The 19,707-nt window shown below is 39.0% G+C and overlaps 1 protein-coding gene across 41 annotated transcripts in view; it reads right to left on the bottom strand.

The window, feature by feature from the left end:
* P2ry10 (P2Y receptor family member 10) overlaps positions 1-19,336 on the bottom strand; it is a 96,120-nt gene extending 76,784 nt beyond the window's left edge. For 5 of the 41 annotated variants that reach the window (XM_087599878.1, XM_087599908.1, XM_087599896.1 and 2 more), the window contains exon 1: positions 8,740-8,808. Coding sequence is in view for 2 of the 41 variants with exons in the window: in XM_087599867.1 (XP_087455993.1) it covers positions 19,033-19,054 (22 nt within the window). In the remaining 39 variants the exon portion in view is untranslated. Of the gene's footprint in view, positions 1-7,614; positions 7,734-8,739; positions 9,098-19,032 lie in introns of those variants that run through there. The other 36 variants (XM_087599877.1, XM_087599907.1, XM_087599890.1 and 33 more) reach the window with 23 other exon arrangements.
* Positions 19,337-19,707: the final 371 nt, after the last annotated feature.

Genomic DNA, 19,707 nt, shown 5'->3' with positions numbered 1-19,707 from the left:
TAGTAGGTAGTAAAGCGCAGGTACACAATTCAAGTTCATTTACGTTTGAATTCTAATCCACACTACTTGGGCTGGAGATTCATTTCCCCAACTTTCCATATTTCATGGTCCTTCTCTCTATGGCATTTCTCTCCTTGGCCATACTGTCTCTAGAGGTGTACACTGTTGTTCTGATGACTTCATTCTTTGCTGCTTCTCTCTTTATTTGCCTTGCTTTGGAGAAGTCTCTGCTAAGAAACCTAGCTTCTTGGAACATCCTTACTAATGAATCCACTTTAGGTGTGAAGAGTAGCTCAGTCAAGCCATTACTTATTTTTCAAGTGTCAAAAATAAACCCTCTTCACAATGAGGATCTTCGATGACCTCAGCTAGCCACACTGGCCAGACCTGAAAATCACTAGTTTGTATCACATTGTCACTGATGATGAAGTTGTACACACAGTGTGCTAGACTTCCCCTGTTAGGCATCCAAATATATTCTTGCAATATAGACAATGAAGGTTTCTTTCCTCATTCCCGTTCAACTATTTTACATAAAAATATAAAAAGGAGTCTCAAGCATCTGGCAGACCCATCCAAAATGCCTGGGAACATTATGTTTTGTGTTCAAAACTAGAAACAAAACCCAGATGGCTTTCACTACAAACAGTTCCCTCATCTTCACTTCTCCAGGCCATAATTAGGCTCATGGTTGTCAGAGGTACTACCTCCAACTGACAAAGCAGAGGCGTTTGGATAATTTCTCTGGCTGGTCTTTTGCTGGCTGTTCTTGTAATGTGCTTGATGGTTGACATTAGCCAGAGAGTCACCTCTACAAGTCATGGTGACCTCTACTGATTATGATTATGCTACCTTCATCTTCTCAAAAATTCTGTTTCCTAAAAGTCAGTTAAGCTCTTCTCCTGCTTTTGAGAATGAGCAGTTAAGTGCACAGACAATCATGCTGAGACTTGCCTTGAAACTTATATTGGTGGAATGACCGGAGGGCAGACAGGGGTGGCTGTTAATATATAGACTAGAGCCAGGAAACAAATTGACTCGTGTGGTAAATAGCCCTTTTGACCTTGTACTCATTAACTCCATACTTTAAATTCTGACCCACAAGAGCCAGATCTCCTTCAAAAGTAGTGAAGAAACTTCTAATCTCTAAAGAATGCAACAGATTATCCCTATAATTTGTGTACATTTTGTCGCCATGGATAAATGATACACAACTATGCCAAGCCAGATTCTATTGCTGATCCATTTTCACTAGAATCCTGGAATGCTAAATTGGAAAGGAGTAGGACGGATTATCTTGTTCAACCCCCTGATTTTATAGTTGAGGAATAAAGGCCACAAAAGGAAATAGTTTGTCCAAATTATACATCTAGTTAGTGGCAGCATCAGGAAAAGGCTAATGTCTCTAGATAGTTTATACTTTAATACATCAACGATATTGCATTTCAGTACAATGTCCCTTTATGTGAAGAGGACAGAGAGTGATGTTGAAGTATATATTATGTCTTACTGTGCCCTGGAGGAGAAAAGGTATTACAGAGACCTGTGAGGATTTTGGGGTGAGCAGACTGCCTCAAGCAACCTGAGGAATTTATATCTCATTGTTCTGTAACTTATGTATAGGGAATTTCATAACACTTAGAGGACAAAAGTTCTGGGTTAACTTCAAGTTTAGGATTACTTTATAAGAAGAAGAGGAGAAGAAAAGGCCATTAAAAATAGAATGTCACCAATGCCATAACTTTCTCTAGAAGTGACCAAAGCTGTAAGCATCATTGCATATGGCTCTTTCTCCCAAATGTCATCAAACAATAATGGCATCCCTAGCGGGGATTTTTTAAAAGTCTATTTGCCCTGATGCTAGAAATTGATGAATATAAATTATGTAAGACTCTCTAATGTACCTTCACTCCCAATTAACTAAGACAGGTTCAAATAATAAAAGAAATATAATTTATTTCACAGTTATTTCTTATCTGAAACCATCTGTGTCCCATTTAGTCTAACACTAATTAGTCACCCAATGTTTTCACTGTTCTCTATGGCTTGCTCTCACATGTTGTTATAATGGAAAAACTAGAAATTGAATGGCAGAAGAGAGGAAATGTGCATAACCCCAGTACAAGTACCCTGGAGGATAATGGTTTTGTCAATTTTGTTCAGAGATTTATCACCTAATTCACCATGAGGGACACAGCAAATGTTCAATTAATATTTATTAAATGACTAATTATAAAAGATGAATGGCCTATGTAAATCACAGTGCTAGTTAACATAATTTTTGGCAGCAGGCAATGCAGTTTCTCTTGAAATCGTTGTAACTTGAAAAGTACTGTCAGTAAAGAGTCAAACCAAGTGATGTTGAAGAAACTTTAAGCTTTATGGATGTATAAAATCATGGTAATGGTTGCAACCTCAATGCTTAGCACAAAACCTGGAACATAGTAAGATATTCACTAAATATTTACCAAGTGTTTACTGCCTGAACAAATATCTAGGGAGCTAGAGGACCAGTAAATTAGAGAATCATTTCTGACTTTGAGTTTTATTGAAAAGAAATGCCATTGCCAAAATGCCATGGAGAGAGTAATTAGTCCCATTTTCAAAATGCGGATCTACAAGTGTAGCAGGGTCTTTGGACTTCACAGTGGCAGTTGCAATGACACATACTATAGTGTTTCTAGCAGTGATTCTTGCTGCCTTTATAAAGGGAAAGGGACAGATATTTGGGGATGCTCCACATGGTACTGGAACTGTGAAAGTGTATTTGCATGCAAATATAAGGAGAAAAAAATTCAAACCAAATAGAAAGAAATAAAAAGAGGAATCTACACAAAAGTTTAAAAAAGAGTAATAATAAAAAGTAAAATAAAATTTTGAGAAAAGGTCATGGAAACATAGTTAGAAATGGATTTCCAGAGTTTTAGGAAGAAATGAAAATCTAAATTTTCCTAGATGGATTTCAGTGGAAGGTAACTGATCTCGAAAGTTTTCTTGGGAGACAGGGCAGCATGATCTTAAGTGGCCCCAACATTGAGAACAGTTCCTACATTTGAATCCAGCCTCTACTGTTGACTACATTGTGACCTTGGACAAGGTTCTGACCTTCATGGCTATTTCTTCATTCTAAAAACAGGTATCAATAAACAGTACTTACTGTATGAGATTATTATAAGGATTCAAAGAGTTAAGTTGTATAAGGCATTCAGTAAACATTAGCTAAGATTACTGCATAGGCAGTGAGGAAATGGAAGCAATGAGTCTTCTGGCAATAAAGAAAACAAACAGGCCAAGGGAAACAAAATCTTGGAAGTGGTGATTATGTTTATTGCCTTGATAGAAAAGTGTTATTAATACTCAAATTTATCAAACCATAATTATTAACTATATGCAGTTTATTTGTATATTAAACATACCTCAATTAAGCTGCAAAACCTAATGGATCGGAGAAGTAAGAAAAGCATAAAAAGATTAGAATGTAGTATAACTAAGCACATATGGTAACTACAGTCCAAGAAAGCTGCATCTAGGTGAGCAGTAGAATTAAATAACAGACAAGATTAAAATGTACAGTATATTATTCTTGAAGAAAAGAAGTCATGTAGAAGGGAAAGAGAGAATTCTAGGGTTATTTTCAAAGCCAATTTCCATCCAAAGGGCAGCCAATGAAGACACTTACAGCAGATGGCTTCGGTTTTCCCAGAGAAAAACATAGTCAAATATCAAAGGAAAGCAACCAGCACTGGATGCCCAGAGGCTCAGAATCAGTCTCCAGTCACAGAAAAGCAGGTGTACATAAGAAAAGTAAAGGACATTATTGGTGCCCCCATCTTAAAAAATAAGCAGATGCTCGCCCACTCATTTTTTGGCATAAGTGGAGCACTGGTTTTGCATGCCCAGGAAAAAAAAAAACACCATCCAACTGCCGGGAATTCATATGAAAGGACACTCTTTATAATGTTTCTCTGTATAGTAATTCATTGCATATGTCAAAGAGAATCGCAAGTCAGTCCAAGAAGACTCAATTAGAACCATATGGCTCGGGCAGTAAGGAACACTTGGCACGTTTTCTAAGTGAAATGCAGGTGTGTTAATTACCCTCCTTGGATCTTTGCCATTGTGGGCAATCCCTGGAGGAATACTTTGGAGGACATTTCAAAAGCTCACTGTTTAAAAGGTGGTCTACTTGTTTTTTCCTAAGTTTCCTGATTGCTAGCTGATTCTTGCTATTCTCCCTTGTTTCCTAAATCAGATTTTTCCACCTGGGTCATCTCCTTCCACTCAACCCTTGACAAAAAAATAACACAACAAATATGCATTTCTACGGCAACGATTTTATGGAAATCAATGTGATATGCTTGGGTGAGTGCGGGAATACATTGCAAATGTTTCTTCCAGGGAAAGATTTTCACTCAACCACACTAACATGCAATGGCAGAGTGAGATTAAGGTTTGTGTATACAAGGTCCACTTTATACAGCACACAATCACTCCTTGTTCAGTTTAATCTCTTACGATGAATGTACTCTCTCTGGTCAATGTCACTCTTCTGCTCAAAACTGTTCAGTGTCCCACTTCACTCACTCTGTTCAGCTTTTTAATTGGGTGCCCTTACAATCTGCACCCACATCTTTCCTCCTGCTGCATCCTCCCATGTTGTGCACAAACAGAAATACACACTATATTCTAAACTTCCTCACCATTTCTTCATTTAGGCCATTCCCTCTGTCAAAAGGTCCCATCTGCCCTTCAGCTCTGTCCCTGCATGTGAATATTCTGTGATTATTGATGGCACGGGTCTATGTTCATCATCCATACAACACCTTCTGGAGCTCTATTTTCACACATCCTACACAAGCAAGATGTAAAATGAGATTTCTCTCTTCTATTCCCCTCCTGTTGCTTTCTTCCTTCCCTCAGACTCCCAGAGCAAGGGACCTGGATTTGTCTCGTATCAGTTATCCTTTCCCTTGTATCACGTGATTCTTCATGTACACGCCTTATGAAACCTTCTCTAGGGTGAAACTAGGAAGAACTGTTCTCATAGTCAGCCACATTAAAATATATCTCAATTGCTGACACAGACAACTGTAGAAACTACTGTTGAAATGAATGATAACCATGCCCCATCCAGTAATTTTCAAACTTTGATGTTAGCAGAAAACTGATTTTAAAAGTAAAAGAACACATGCAAACCAAATGCATATGATCAACATATAGCCTGGCTGAAGCTCACCAGCCAGTGCAGATTCTCATTCATTTCCTTCTCCCTGATGTTCATAGCAGATCCTGAGGTATTTAGGTAGGGTCTGCAGTGCTCCTAAAGTGCAATCTGAAGAACAATGACTTGAGTCAGAGGTTTCATTGCACAGTTCTGACCTTACAGGTCTCACTGCTTGTGATACGAATGATGCTTGAATCCTCTCTTTCGTCAAAATCAGTCACAAAATGAGGAAAAGAACTTTTTCATTGACCTTTTTCTACCTAAAGTTTTCCCCTTCAAATGCCGTCAGTAAACTCCCATAAAAACACAAACGTCCCTATAAGCGAGCTCGCCTAACTGGCTCTGCTGCACCACAACATTGGTCGTTCTCAGATTTCTGATGGACTTGAAGACTGATTATAGTCTCCTAGCCCACTCAGGCTATTTAATATTGAGAAAACACATTTGATTGGATAGTTTTCAGATAGTATACAAGCCAACCAAGACATAACATATAGATTTTAAGCCTTTCTTAAGTTAGGATAGATAACAGAGTGTTCTGTTTGACAAAAATGATGGACTGGATAGGCATATCTTATACTTTATAAATTACAGAATGGTAATAGTTGTGCTCAGCTTATATCTGAGAGAAGTTTTTTTTTTTATTTAGACAGAAAGGGTGAAATGTGGATTGATTCAAGTTTCTATATTCAAGTGAGGGCAGGCACAAAATAAGGTAAGGCCTGTGATTTGACACTGAAAAAGAAAGGCAGGGGGCCAGAGTTTTTGAAAGGCAAAAGACATAAGAGAAGAAGAGAAGATGGAGGAGGAGAAGGATGACCCACATTACCATGTAGCTTTAAATAGCCATAGGTAGCTATGAATATCTTACAAGGGTTACATTATTATGGGATAATTTGTCTTATCTAGGTGAACAGTTTATATCAATATCAATTGGCTCTGAGTTTACTGCGTGGACATTTTGTGGCATGAGAATTTACTGATATAAATCTGATTGAAAAATTACAAGCTCTAGAGTTTTGATTTTCCTGGGTTGCTGGGAATATGAACAGGGTCCACAGCAAAAGAGCCACAAGATAGGTGGTCTCTGGATGGGACTGGCATAGCACCGACCCACCTGGGGAACTAGATGGATGGTCACTGATGGGGCTAACCATGGAGGAGGAGAGACTGCTGCTGGGGCCATCAAGTAGCCGGTGGTAGCGTGAAATGGAAATTGGGAACTAATAGAGTCAGGTGGAGTTGTTTTGAGATCTCTGGGCCAGAGAGTCTGCCGAATCTGGTTGACTGACATAAAATAAATGTGTCAGCAATATCATGGTTTGGGTGTTTTATTTTTTAATACTTACCCCATACTGCAACAACAAGTTACTCAATTGGTCCAGCCGGAAACTTTAACTCCTCCACCTCTTTCATATGCTATATGAAATCTATCTACATACCTTAGATATTACCTTCTTAGTGCCTACCAAATCCCTCTTCTTACCTACAAGAACCATCCTGGTTCAAATAACTCCCAGCTATTTGCCAGTTAATCTGTCTCCATGATTCATAACAATATCCAGTTTACTCTACCTAATATTCAAAAGGGAATTTCCACGAACCTACTGTCATTTCTTTGATGCCTGCTGGGAAACTATGGGTAAAACACAGAATATCCCACTCTGTTCCCATGATTCAGTTCATTCTTCCATATTTTCAGAGGCCTTTATTCACCCTCAGGGTTATCAAAAGCAACATTCAATATCCATTCGCATGCTATATAAACACAGTGACACTTAAACAAGACTTGGGCAAATGCCAATTAAGATATTGAAGCCTTCCGAAAAGTAGGTGGACAGCCAACTACAGGGAGTTCCAGCCAGCACCAAACCACAGAGAACTTCTTAGTTCCAATGAAACGACATATTTTCTCACAAATGGCAGTTAGTAGAGAATCCTCAGGTGTTTCTATGCAATAGGAATCTATGGTCGAGATGAGTAGCCAGGATTGATACGACATGATAGGAAGTGAAGAACGGCATTCAAAAACAGACTATCATTCAGTCTTCAGTGTTGAATCAGGTTTTTTTCCATATGAATGGAAAATTCAATGTTTAGAAAAGCATGTTAAATGTATGGAAACATGCAGTTCATAGTAACAATGACTATAGTAAATGTGATTTGAGACTACATCTTGCCTTGATTTTTCCTTCGCGGATATTTACTGACAAACTGTATAGAAGGCTGTCTAGTACATTTAAGCAAAGTAAGTAGGCTAATTACCTATGGTTAGATTAGCAACTTCTCAACATAATTAAAAATAATCTAGTAAAAAACCCTCAATTTGTTGATCTGATAGAAAGAAAAATAGGAATAAGTTCAGAATTTGTTGTGGTGGTACTTGTTACCTATTCATTTCTCTCTCCTTTTGCATGTACAATAATGTCACATCATAGCAGTTCGAAAAAGTATAGTGACTGTGAAGGAATGAGTAAATGCCAGGCTCTCACTCAGAGCTGGTCTTTATCTAGAAACAAACCAAAACAAAAATAAATAAATAAATAAATAAATAAATAAATAAATAAAAGGATACATTTTGAATTGAGCAACTCTGTATAGGTTGCCTACCCTAAGATATCCAATGTCTTTATCCAAGCCATCAACATCACTGTTATATTACTGTGCATAGCCATTCTAGATAGTTTGTGCCTGGAATAACTTAAAGTTGAGGGTATCTTACATTAAAATGCCTTTTTACCATTTTTAATAAATTCATGCTATAAAATAACTACATTATATAAACATGCCGGTCCTGGGTCATGTTCACACATCTTTACTCCTACCCATTGCCTGACATGACACTGTTAGACTCACTTAACTGAATCTTAGATACTGCACAAAACTAACTTAAAGTAATTAAATTCGTCTTCATTTAGAAAAAGTTGAAACCCAAAGAAGGGAGGTAACTTATCCAAAGGCATGTGGATAAAACATTGTACATTCTGAAATAGTATAAAATTATTTAATAATAAAAATATTATTACAAGTACCACCAATTTTACTGCTGTAAATAAATCTAGGATTTAAAAACAACAACAAAAACTAAGTTCTTTTGAAACCCAGTCCAGTCTTCCAACTACTACATTAGGTGACTGCTATTTTCAAACAAAGAAACAAGACTTGAAGCTATAGGGGCTAAAATGGTACTAAACACTGCCCTTATGAATGAATCCTAAATAGAGTATTCCTAAACAAATTATGAAATTGTTGACCAATAGGCCATGGCATGATCTTCTCTCTTAGACTATATCCATCTCACCAGCCCCAAAACAGCAGGCCATCTATTCTGTGCAGAAGTTGGAGAGCTGTTCTGTTTTTACAGGTGAAGCATGATCAGAAACACTTCTGCCACTACAGCATAAGGATCTCTGACTGTACACTTCTGCCAGAAATGAAAGCAAAACGATGGCCTTAATGTGTTGCTATGTGGTGTTTTCTCTAGAAAAAGACACCATTCATCCATCTCAACTCACCTGACCACTGCTTTTCCTCTCGGTAGTCAGATTATGACTGGTGATGGAGCCAGTACAAGGGGGAAATCTGTCACTGCTCATGTGAAAGGTTGCATGGTTATTTTAGAGAAGTTAGCTGTCATTCTAGAAAAAAATAAACCTCATAACAACTCCACCTCTAGAATGACCTTCTGTGACACTCAACTTTGTCTTAGACACCTAATCCAGCTATGCAGAGACACGCAATTTCTAGAACTTTGTAGCAGTCTATAATTTTCAAATACCCTTCCCAAAGACCATGCTTTAGAAAAAAATATAGACAAAACATTAAATCAGTTAACCTAGTTCCTTGCTGTCCCATGGGAGGCCTCCTCCCTTCTATTGTATTTTTTTAATCTGGCTGTTTTGAAAAATCTATAGGTTCCTAAGTTCAAGATGTGAGAAAAAAAGGAAGAAACTGTGAAAAGCAGGAACAGCTTAAGGGAGTTGACTTGGGGCCCACTCCCAGGCAGAACTGCGTTGTGAAGTGATACCCTGCACCAAAAATACCTCCTCCCATGTTGCTCCATTGTTGTTCATGTTTTCACTTCACTTTGTCCCACAGTCAGAAAGTCCACCAAATGGAAATTCGCACGATCTAACAAAGAACCCTCTTTCAGTCATTTCTGGGAAGGTTCAGGAACTAGCCTTCATTTACTTGCAATTCTGAATGCATTAAATCACATTGCTTCCCTCCCAAACTGCTACTTCCTCACTGAGACCTATCACCCCAAGGGCAGAACAGCAAGAGAAACTCTGAATGTCAGAAGTATGGGAGGAATTCCTGACCATATAAACTTTAGGTGTGGATGGACAGCTTGTATTTCCTCCCTACCCTAATAGGGCACTCTGTGGAAAATTCTAAGCTGTTTAAAAATACTGGATAACTGTGTGATGGGGCTGGGAGAGAAGAAAAAGGGCCAGAAAGCTGGAGAATAGGAAATGCCAGCCTTCAAGTAGGACACAATGAGGAGATATTCCTTCTTCTACTTCTTTTGTCCATCCTTGGATCAATTTATGGTAATTTTGCTCAGGAGATATCCACCTTTCTTGTTGCGACAGGGTCTCTCACTGGCCTGGAATATACTGACTAACCTAGGGTTACTGATCATAGAGCTGAAAGGATTGATCTTTCTTCACATCCTGCTAGGAGTACAAGAGCATGCCATGTCGAGATCTTTTCTATGGCTCTAGGAGTCAAATTCAACTCCTCAGATTTGCATGGAAAGCTCTGAGGTATCTCTCCTCAGCCTCGATTTCTTAAGAGAAATCTTTATCCACTCACAAGGAGACAAGTAAAATTAACCCTGAGATAGGATGGAGATTAGTCAGATTTACAGAACCAAATCTAGTAGGCATAAAAGGACATAAAATACTGTTCTTAAAGAACACATAACTTGGGACTTTCTGGTGGCTATCCCCGGTTCCCCATCCTCCACTGCTACACACCTCTGTTCAATTTCCTGACACTTTGTATATCATGCCACGAAAGTAAGAGGCTCCCAAGACCCAGTGTGGATGAGATTAGCTGAAATGTCCATCAAAGGGGGGGGGGAGATTAGGCAAGGCCTCAAGTTGGGGGATGAGGCCACCCACTCATTGCCAAATTTTTAACTCAGAATTGTTCCTGTCCAAAGGAAATACGGGGACAAAGTGTGGAGCAGAGACTGAAAGAAAGGCCATCCAGAGACTGCCCCACCTGGGAAACCATTCCATATACAGACACCAAACTCAGACACTATTGAGGATATCAAGAAGTACTTGCTGACAAGAGCCTGATATAGCTGTCTCCTGAGAGGCTCTGCCAGAGTCTGACAAATATAGAGGCAGACACTCATAGCCACCCGTTGGGCTAAGCATGGGCTAAGCTACAGAAACCCCAATGGAGGAGTCAGGGAGAGGACTGAAGAAGCTGAAGGGGTTTGCAACTCCATAGAAAGAACAATATCAACTAACCAGACCCCCCAGAGCTCCCAGGGACTAAACCACCAACCAAAGAGTACATATGGAGGGACCCATGGCTCCAGCTGCATATGTAGCAGAGGATGGCCTTGTTGGGCATCAGTGGGAGGAGAGGCCCTTGATCCTGTGAAGGCTCGGTGGCCTAGTGTAGGGAGTGCCAGGGCGGTAAGGTGGGAGTGGGTGGGTATGTGGGATAGCACCCTCGTAAAAGCAGGAGGAATGGGAGGGAAAACCAGGAAAGGGGATAACATTTGAAATGTAAATATATAAAATACCCAATTTTTTAAAAAAAGAACACAGAACTTAAAAATACAGTCCATCATTAAAACACAGTTTTTCTGTTACTTGGGGCTCTACTTCCTCTGTTTCACTTTAGCTTCTTAACTAATCTGATCTAACTGCAACCATTACAATTCTACACATCCTACAGTAGAGAAAGCTAAATATACTTGGTAAATGCTTTTATACTTTAAACTTATAGATTCAAGCCTGACTCCGCAAGATGAAAGTCTTGGGCTAAAAGCCCAAGGCACCACTATTGGGCTAAGAACCCAAGACTAGACAGGTTCATAGGCTTAAGAGAGAACCCACCACTATGCTGGTAAAAGAACATAGTATTAAACTGACTCCTATGGACTTCTGTTATACCCATAGATCAGTAAATCTCTCAGCCCTTATCAAAGAAGCCTATATTTACAGTAAATGGTAATTAACACCGTGACCCAACAATGGCCAAGGTGCAGAGAAAATAAGAGACTGCAGAACACCCAGCCCTGAAAGAAACACCCACCCAAACAAAGTTCAGGTACCATTGAGGAAGATAGGGAAGAAAGTATTTAAGGACTAGAGACAGTAGGCAACCACAAGAAAATATTATTTGGGGGAGGTCACAACAGTTAAGCTGCATACATGAATGCACAGCACTTGGGAGAGCATGTACAAAAACCTGTGTAAGTCCAAGCCACACCAAATCATAGCATGGAGATGCAAGCAGAGCTCACAGTCACACTGAAGCCATGGAGTTGCTGGTATTTCTTAGCTGCTGAAACAGAGGCAAACAGTTTTCTTAAGAGTATAAAGGTTTTCAACCTTCCTAATGCTATGGCCCTTTAATACAGTTTCTCATGTTGTAGCGATCCCAATCACAAAATTAATTTCATTGCTTCTTCATAACTGTAATTTTGCTACTGCTATAAATTGCAATGTAAATATCTGTGTTTTCCAGTGAGCTCAGCATTAGGCAACCCTGGTGTAAAGGTCATTACAGACTCACGGTTTGAGAAGTGCTAGTGGCAGCCTCTGCTAAATCAACCACCCTCCAGTGAAAGAATATTTGGGAGCTCAACTTGGTCTTGAAATTAAAAAAAAAAAAAAGAACACAAATTCGGGAGAGTAGGGTAGGGAAAGGGTGAATCAAGGAAAAGTTGGGAATTAGTGGATATGTTCCAAATATGTACAAAATTCTCAAAGAACAGATTAAAAATTTTAGAAGACCTGAATCACCAAGATCTCTCAGACACTGGATCACCAAGCAGGCAGCATACACCAGCTGATATGAGGCCCCTAACACATATACAGCAGAGGACTGCCAGGTCTGTGTTCAGTCAGAGAAGATGCACCTAACCCTCAAAAGCCCCAGGGAGTTTAGAAGTCTAGTGAAGTGGATGGGGTAGGGACATCTTTGTGGAGACATAGGGAGGAGGTATGGGACATGGAACAATCAGAGGGTGAACCAGGAGGGAAATAAACTCTGGAATGTAAAAATAAATAAATAAATAAATAAATAAATAAATAAATAAATAAATAAATAAATAAATTAGAAGAGAAGTATTTATATACATTTAACACTGGTTTTAGAATTAGAGATTAGATGACAGATCTTTTCTCCCATTCATGTGCATTTTTAAATACAAATTCCACCATACCATAGAAATACTATAGAATTTTGCTATTCAGTGAAATACTACTTGTATTTCCTTGTCTCCCTCACCATTATATCACCACAAAATTCCACAACTACTACCTTTATAACATCTGTCATTTCCATCTCCACTTTTTATCCAGTTCAGAACCTCAAAAATTCATTCTACTTCCAGTGTCATCTTCACAGGCAACTCCCCTCTCAGACACCTTCAATTATTTCCCACCAAAAAAGGCTTAAATTTTCATTTCTTCTCCCTAAAATGATATTCCATGGCTCTCACAAACTTACTCTTGTCCACCTCACAACCTCATGTGACTTGAGTCTTCCAAATACATTACATGGTTCAATATATCCATTGCCTACATTTATGTTTTATGTAAAATGATCAGTCTTTTAATGTCTTTTTCTACTTATCAACCAAACAAATCCTATTCACCCTCCCTGATCTCCCTGATGTAGTTTCAGAATTTCCTATTCTTCTTATTAATCAAAATCATTTAACATAAAAAAGTGAGTAAAAACATCTATAAAGCTTTCATTTTAAAAACTATATTTTTATTCTTTGTAAAAACTATATTTTTACTCTTTGAGAATTTTATACAATGAGCATATTCACCCTCTCCTCCCCTCTACTTAATTCTTCCAAAATCCACCCTCTATCACCTTATCCACTTCTATATTCATTTCCTCCAGAGAGAGACAGAGACAGAGAGACAGAGAGACAGAGAGAGAAACCTAAGCATGTGATTTTGCTCATCACAGAAGTCATGGGTTGCCAAATACAAATGCCAGCGACAAGTATTGAATATTTTCTCTCAAGTTGGGTAAGAGTATCCTGGAGAGCCCATAAACAGCAAAGGCTCTTGATAGTAAGACCATATTCTTGAACAAGCCCTATACTTTCATAATAGGACATGCAAAAATCAAATTGGTATGAGAAAGAAATGATGAATAGGAAGGGGATAATAGAAAGTAAGATATTTGAGAAGTCTGATAACAATACCTTGTTTATAAGGAAGAAAATGTTGGAGACTGAGAGATGGCTCAGAGGTTGACTGCTCTTCCAGACTTCCTGAGTTCAATTCCCAGCAACCACATGGTACCTCACGACTATTTATAATGAGATATGGATCTCTCTTTTGCTGCCATGCAGGCATATATGCAGGCAGAACACTATACACACAATAAGTAAATTTTTAAAAAAAGAAACTGTCAAAATGTTAAAGCTAATTAAAATTCATATAGTCGCAATGTAATTTATAGATTCAATGTTATATCCATTAAAATGTCTTGACATTCTTCAAAGAAGTAATAAAAAACAATTTCAAAATTTATATGTAGACTGGGAAGGTGGCTGAGTGGTGTGTTTTCTCCATAAACAAAAAATTTTAATTCAAAACATAAAATAATACCAAGTGTGGCTGCACATTATGTAACTTCAGCACTGTGTTGATGAATGTGGTATACAGAGACAGAAAGATTCCCAAATCAACGCATACACAAGCATGCCAAAAATAATAAAATTTATGTGAAAGGACAAAGGATCTTGAATGCTCAGTGTAATCCTGAACACAAAGGAAAATTCTAGAGTCACAACACTGCTTCATTTCATAATATACCACAAAGTTGTATTAACAAAGACACTATGGTATCATCATAAAAATAAGTGGAACAGAGTAGAGATACTGGGTATAAACCTATGCCTGCAACCAATTGATTCTTGACAAAAAAAAAAACGTTGCATAAAAGAGACCCTTTTAAATAAACATTAGAAAAACTTTGGGTTGATGTTTAAAACACTCTATCTCTTACTGTAAAAACTTAAAACATACCAGGAATCAAAATGTAAGAGTCAAAACCATGAAATTACTAGAAAACTTATAAGACTACTCATACACACTGCATCTGTTACTTGTTAATATGAGAAAACTTCTAACCAAGTAACAGGAAGGGTTTATTTTGGCTTACAGTTCAAGGGTAAGTTTCTTAGAAGGGACATTATCATAAGAGCTTGAGACAGCTATTCACATTACAGACAGGGGACAAAGACATGAATGCTGATGCCCAACTCTTCACCTCTTTTTTATATTATCTCTTCACTCTGATAATTGCTTTCTTTGCAATACAGCTATTTTTATTTGGATATAGTTCAGCTTGTCTATTTTTGTCTCTAGCCTTCTTTTTCTTAAGGCTACAATCCAAGTTAAGGGAATGGTGCTACCCATGTTAAGGATGAGTCGTCTTAGATCACCTAACATAATCAAGTTAATTCTTTTCACACAAGCCTTGAGATTTGCCTCTCAGGTGGAATTAAGTCATCTGAAGTTGACAGTCTATATTAAAGACCAACTTTAATATATGCACATTTTTCTGTATGTGACACCTCCTAAAACATGGGCCAAAATAGACAAACTGAACTAACTATATTCAAATCAAAACTTCTGTATTGCAAAGAAAACAATTAGCAGAATGAAGAGATTAAATACAATATAAGAAAATTGTCTACAGAGTATTTATTCAGAAAAGAATACCTAGATTACCTTTGCATTATCCATTCATCAGTTGATGGACATGAAAAGATGGTTATATAGCCATACACAATGGAATGATGGTCATAATTATTCTGAATGGAATTAGCCCAGATTCCAAAAGACAAATGATATCTGTCCTCTCTCATACATGGATTCTAGATTTGAATCATTAGATATATACAACCTGCTGAGTCCACTTACTGATGCTTGTATAGATATAGCTTCAGAGCTGGCCACTTGGTGTTGAATACACAATAGAAGGCACATCCATGGAGAACACTAATTTTCTATTTTAAAGCCACAGTTGTTAATTGCCAACAATTCTTCCTCTGGGGATGGAACCCTGTGAGATTTCCCTAATTCTGTTGAGGATATATAAAGAAGAAAAATTCCTTCCTGTTGTGGAATATAAATTAGTATAGACAGTATAAACATCAGTATAATTATTCCTTAAAAATCAGAGGCACCTACACCTGTGTTCTTATGGCACCATAATATGCAATAGCCGAAATGTGGAATTAACGTAGGTCTCCATTAATGGAGTAATGAACAAAGTATGGAGTATAAACAAAGACGACTATTACTCAGTAACAAAGAAAATAATTCCTGTCATTTGAAGCAAAACCAATAAACTTTGCAGAGGTCTGGATAATTCGAATAATCTAACAATGTACACACACGCGCGCGCGCGCACACACACACACAGTAATATATTTATCTGTACACACATACATACATAAACACATGTATTTAACCCATCTACACACTACTACTACTACTACTGCTACTATTACTACTACTACTATTACTGTTAGTAGTTGTTGTTTTGTTTCATGAGTAGAATATCAGAAAACTCCAATTGAACTTAGAAAAATTAATTCTATACTTAACAGGGATAAAGTAGAGGAAATAAGTTTAGAAATAGATATTAAACTCTGCTTTAAAGTATTCTGCAGTACCTTGTAGTACTCTAAACCATGGTGTATTGATTATAGCCTTTTTATTAAGAGATAGAATAAAAGAGCTTCATGCGTCCAAACATAAAAACAGGTGATAAGAAGAGGATGCTAACTACCCCAAGTTGGTCATCCATTACGTTGTATGTATGTTAAAATATCAAACTGTGCCCAATACAGTTGTTACCCCCAATCATTTTTCACTTAAATATCGTGCAGAAAATAAAGTTCAATAGTGGTGCTTATTTAGCATGGACATGGCTTTGGGATTGACCCAACACAATCCAAGTCTTTTCAAGAAAATGGCCACAGTCAAAAGTATATATTCTCCCTTCTAGTCTGAACCAGTGCCCTGAGCAGACCTTGGGTGCTGACTCTACATCCAGTTCCACAATACCCAGAGGAAGCCCAACTCCCAGGTGCTCTAACATGCCCAGGATCACTGGTGAGGAGGCCACAGCAACTGCCCGAACAACTGAACAACCAGAGTAACTGGACTCCCCCTTCTCCCGGGATCCAGGAATGCAGGAACCCCCACCCAGCCAGTGGCACGGGTTCCTTCCAATTTGAATCTGCACCCAGAGAAGACCTGGAGTGCTGGCTCTGCACCCACTCCTACAACACCCAGAAGGAGCCAAACTCCCAAGTGCTGTGAAATGCCCTGGATGCCAGGATCCCAGAATCCCAGAGGAAGCTCGACTCCAAGGAAATCAGACACAACCAGGAGCACTAACGCTCTGACACACTCAAGAACACAGTTGAGGGCACAACACCTTACCCAACACCCAGCATAATAGGGACCCCCACAGGAACCAGAGAAACACAAATCCCTGCCCAGCCAGAGGAATGGTTCCTTCCAGCTTGCACCAGTGCTGGAAACAAACCCAGGGCTCTGGCTCCCCACCCACTCCTGCAACACTCTGAGAAAGCTTGACTCCCAGGAGCTCTGACACAACAGGATCTCAGGAGCTTGGTCACACCAGGACTTCAGGACCCCAGAGGCAGCTTGACTCCCAGAGGCTCTTAAACACCCAAGATCTCAAGATCTCAGGAGCACAGGATCACAGAATCACAGAATAACTGGATCACAAAGACAGATGGACTCTGAGGAATTCTGACAAAACCAGAATCACAGAAGGGACAGGCTACAATCAGAGACAGCAAGGACAGGTAGCACTAGAGATAAACAGCAAGCACAAGAACATGAGCAACAGAAACCAAGGCTACTTGGCATCATCAGAACCCAGTTCTCCCATACAGCAAGTCCTGGATACCCCATCACACTGGAAAAGCAAGATTTGGATTTAAAATGGTATCTCACTCCATTTGCCACCAGAGCTGGGGCTGCCCCACAACCTCCATCCCAAAATCTGCCTGCTGAGAGCTGGTCTTCCATAATCGCTCTCCCTCCTAAGCTCACAGGTAGAACCTTTTCTCTCCATTGACTATCCAAAGAGAGACCAGTCTGGAGTACACATGACTCTGGAGCCACAGGGTGTCCTAGGACGGGACCCTTCTGGTCTTCATCTGCATCCAGTGACAAAGACTGACACTAACTAGGAGTAAAAGGTTGCAAAAATATTTTTCCAAGCAAGTGGTCTGAAGAAACAAGCTGGATTAGCCATTCTAATAACAAATAAAATTGACTTTCAACAAAATGTTTTCAAAAAAGATAAGGAAGGACACTTCATACTCATCATAGGAAAAATCTACCAAGAGGAACTATAAATTCTGAACATTTATGCTCCAAATGCAAGGACACCCACATTCATAAAAGAAAGTTTACTAAAGCTCAAAACACATATTGCACCTCACACAATAATATCGAGATACTTTAACACCACGGTCTCATCAATGGAGAGATCATGGAAACAGAAACTGAAAAGAGACACTGTGAAACTAACAGAAGTTATGAACCAAATGGATTTAACAGAAATCCACAGAACATTTCATCCTAAAGCAAAAGAATATACTTTCTTCTCAGCACCTCATGGTACCTTCTACAACCAAAATTGACCTATAATCAGTCACAAAACAGTCTTCAACAAATACAAGAAGATTGAAATAATCCCAGATCACCACGAAATAAGGGTGGTCTTCAATAACAACAGAAACAACAGAAAGGCCACATACACATGGAAGCTGAACAATGCTTTACTCAATGATAACTTGGTCAAGGAAGAAATATTGAAAGAAATTAAAAACTTTAGAATTGAATAAAAATGAAAGCACAAGATACGAAAACTTATGGGACACAACAAAAGCAGTGCTAAGAGGAAAGCTCATAGCTCTGAGTGTCTCCAAAAAGAAACTGGAGTGCGTATACGCTAGCAGCTTGACAGCAAACCTGAAAGCTCTAGAACAAAAAGAAGCAAATACACCCAAGAGGAATAGCCAGCAGGAAATAATCAAACTCAGGGCTTAAATCAACCAAGTAGAAACAAAAAGAACTATGTAAAGAATCAGAAAAAAAAAAAACAAACCAGGAGCTGGTTCTTTGTGAAAATCAATAAGGTAGATAAACCCTTAGTTAGACTAACCAGTGAGCACAGAGTCATTATACAAATTAAGAAAATCAGAAATGAAAAGGGAACCATAACAACCGAAAATGAGGAAATTCAAAAAATTATCAGATCATACTACAAAAGCCTATACTCAACAAAACTGGAAAATTTGGAGGAAATGGACAGTTTCCTAGACAGGTACCAGGCACCAGAGTTTAGTCAGGATCAGATAAACTACCTAAACTGTCCCATAACCCTATAGAAATAGAAGCAGTCATTAAAAGTCTCCCAACCCCAGAATGTACCAGAGACCTGGGAAGTGAGGGACCCTCAGGACTCAGAGCAGGGGACTGTAGATGAAATGCCCTACAGTGGGGAGAGGAGCTTGTTGAGCCTACCTCCAGCAGAAATACAGGGCATCAGTTGAGGGATGAGGTTGCTATTCCACAGTCAAAACTCTGACCCGTAATTCTTCCTGTCTAAAAGAAATACAGGAAATGAAATGGAGAAGTGCCTGAGGAAAAAAGGTCCAGGGACAGGCCCAAAGTGGGATTCAGCTCAAGGGGAGGCCCCAAAGACTGAATTACTGAAGCTATGAGGTGTTCACAATAAGGAACCTATCATGACTGCTCTCCAAAAGACCTAACGAGCAGCTGAAAGAGCTAGATACAGATATGTACACCCAACCAATGAACAGAAAGAGCTGACCCCTCTGGTGGAATTGAGAAGAAGCTGGAGAAGCTGAAGGGGAGGGCAACCCTGTAGGAAGACCAGCAGTCTCAATTAACCTGGACACCTGAGATCTCTCAGACACTGGATCACCAACCAGGCAGCATAAACCAGCTGATATGAAGCCCCCAACACATATACAGGAGAGGACTGCCTGGTTTGGGTTCAGTCAGAGAAGATGCACTGGACCCTCAAGAAACTGGAGGCCCTAGGAAGTTTAGACGTCTGGTGGGGTGGTTGGGGTAGGGATATCCTCATGGAGACTGGGCAGGGGGTTGGGGGTGAAGGAGGTTTGGAATGTGGAACAGTTAGAGGGTGGACCGAGAGTGGAATAAAATCTGGAG

This window comes from Rattus norvegicus, chromosome X (assembly GCF_021556685.1).
Source record: "Rattus norvegicus strain SHRSP/BbbUtx chromosome X, alternate assembly SHRSP_T2T, whole genome shotgun sequence".
Lineage (NCBI taxonomy): Eukaryota > Metazoa > Chordata > Mammalia > Rodentia > Muridae > Rattus > Rattus norvegicus.
The sequence above is the reverse complement of the archived record's forward strand: the minus strand, read 5'-3'. Positions and strand labels throughout refer to the sequence as shown.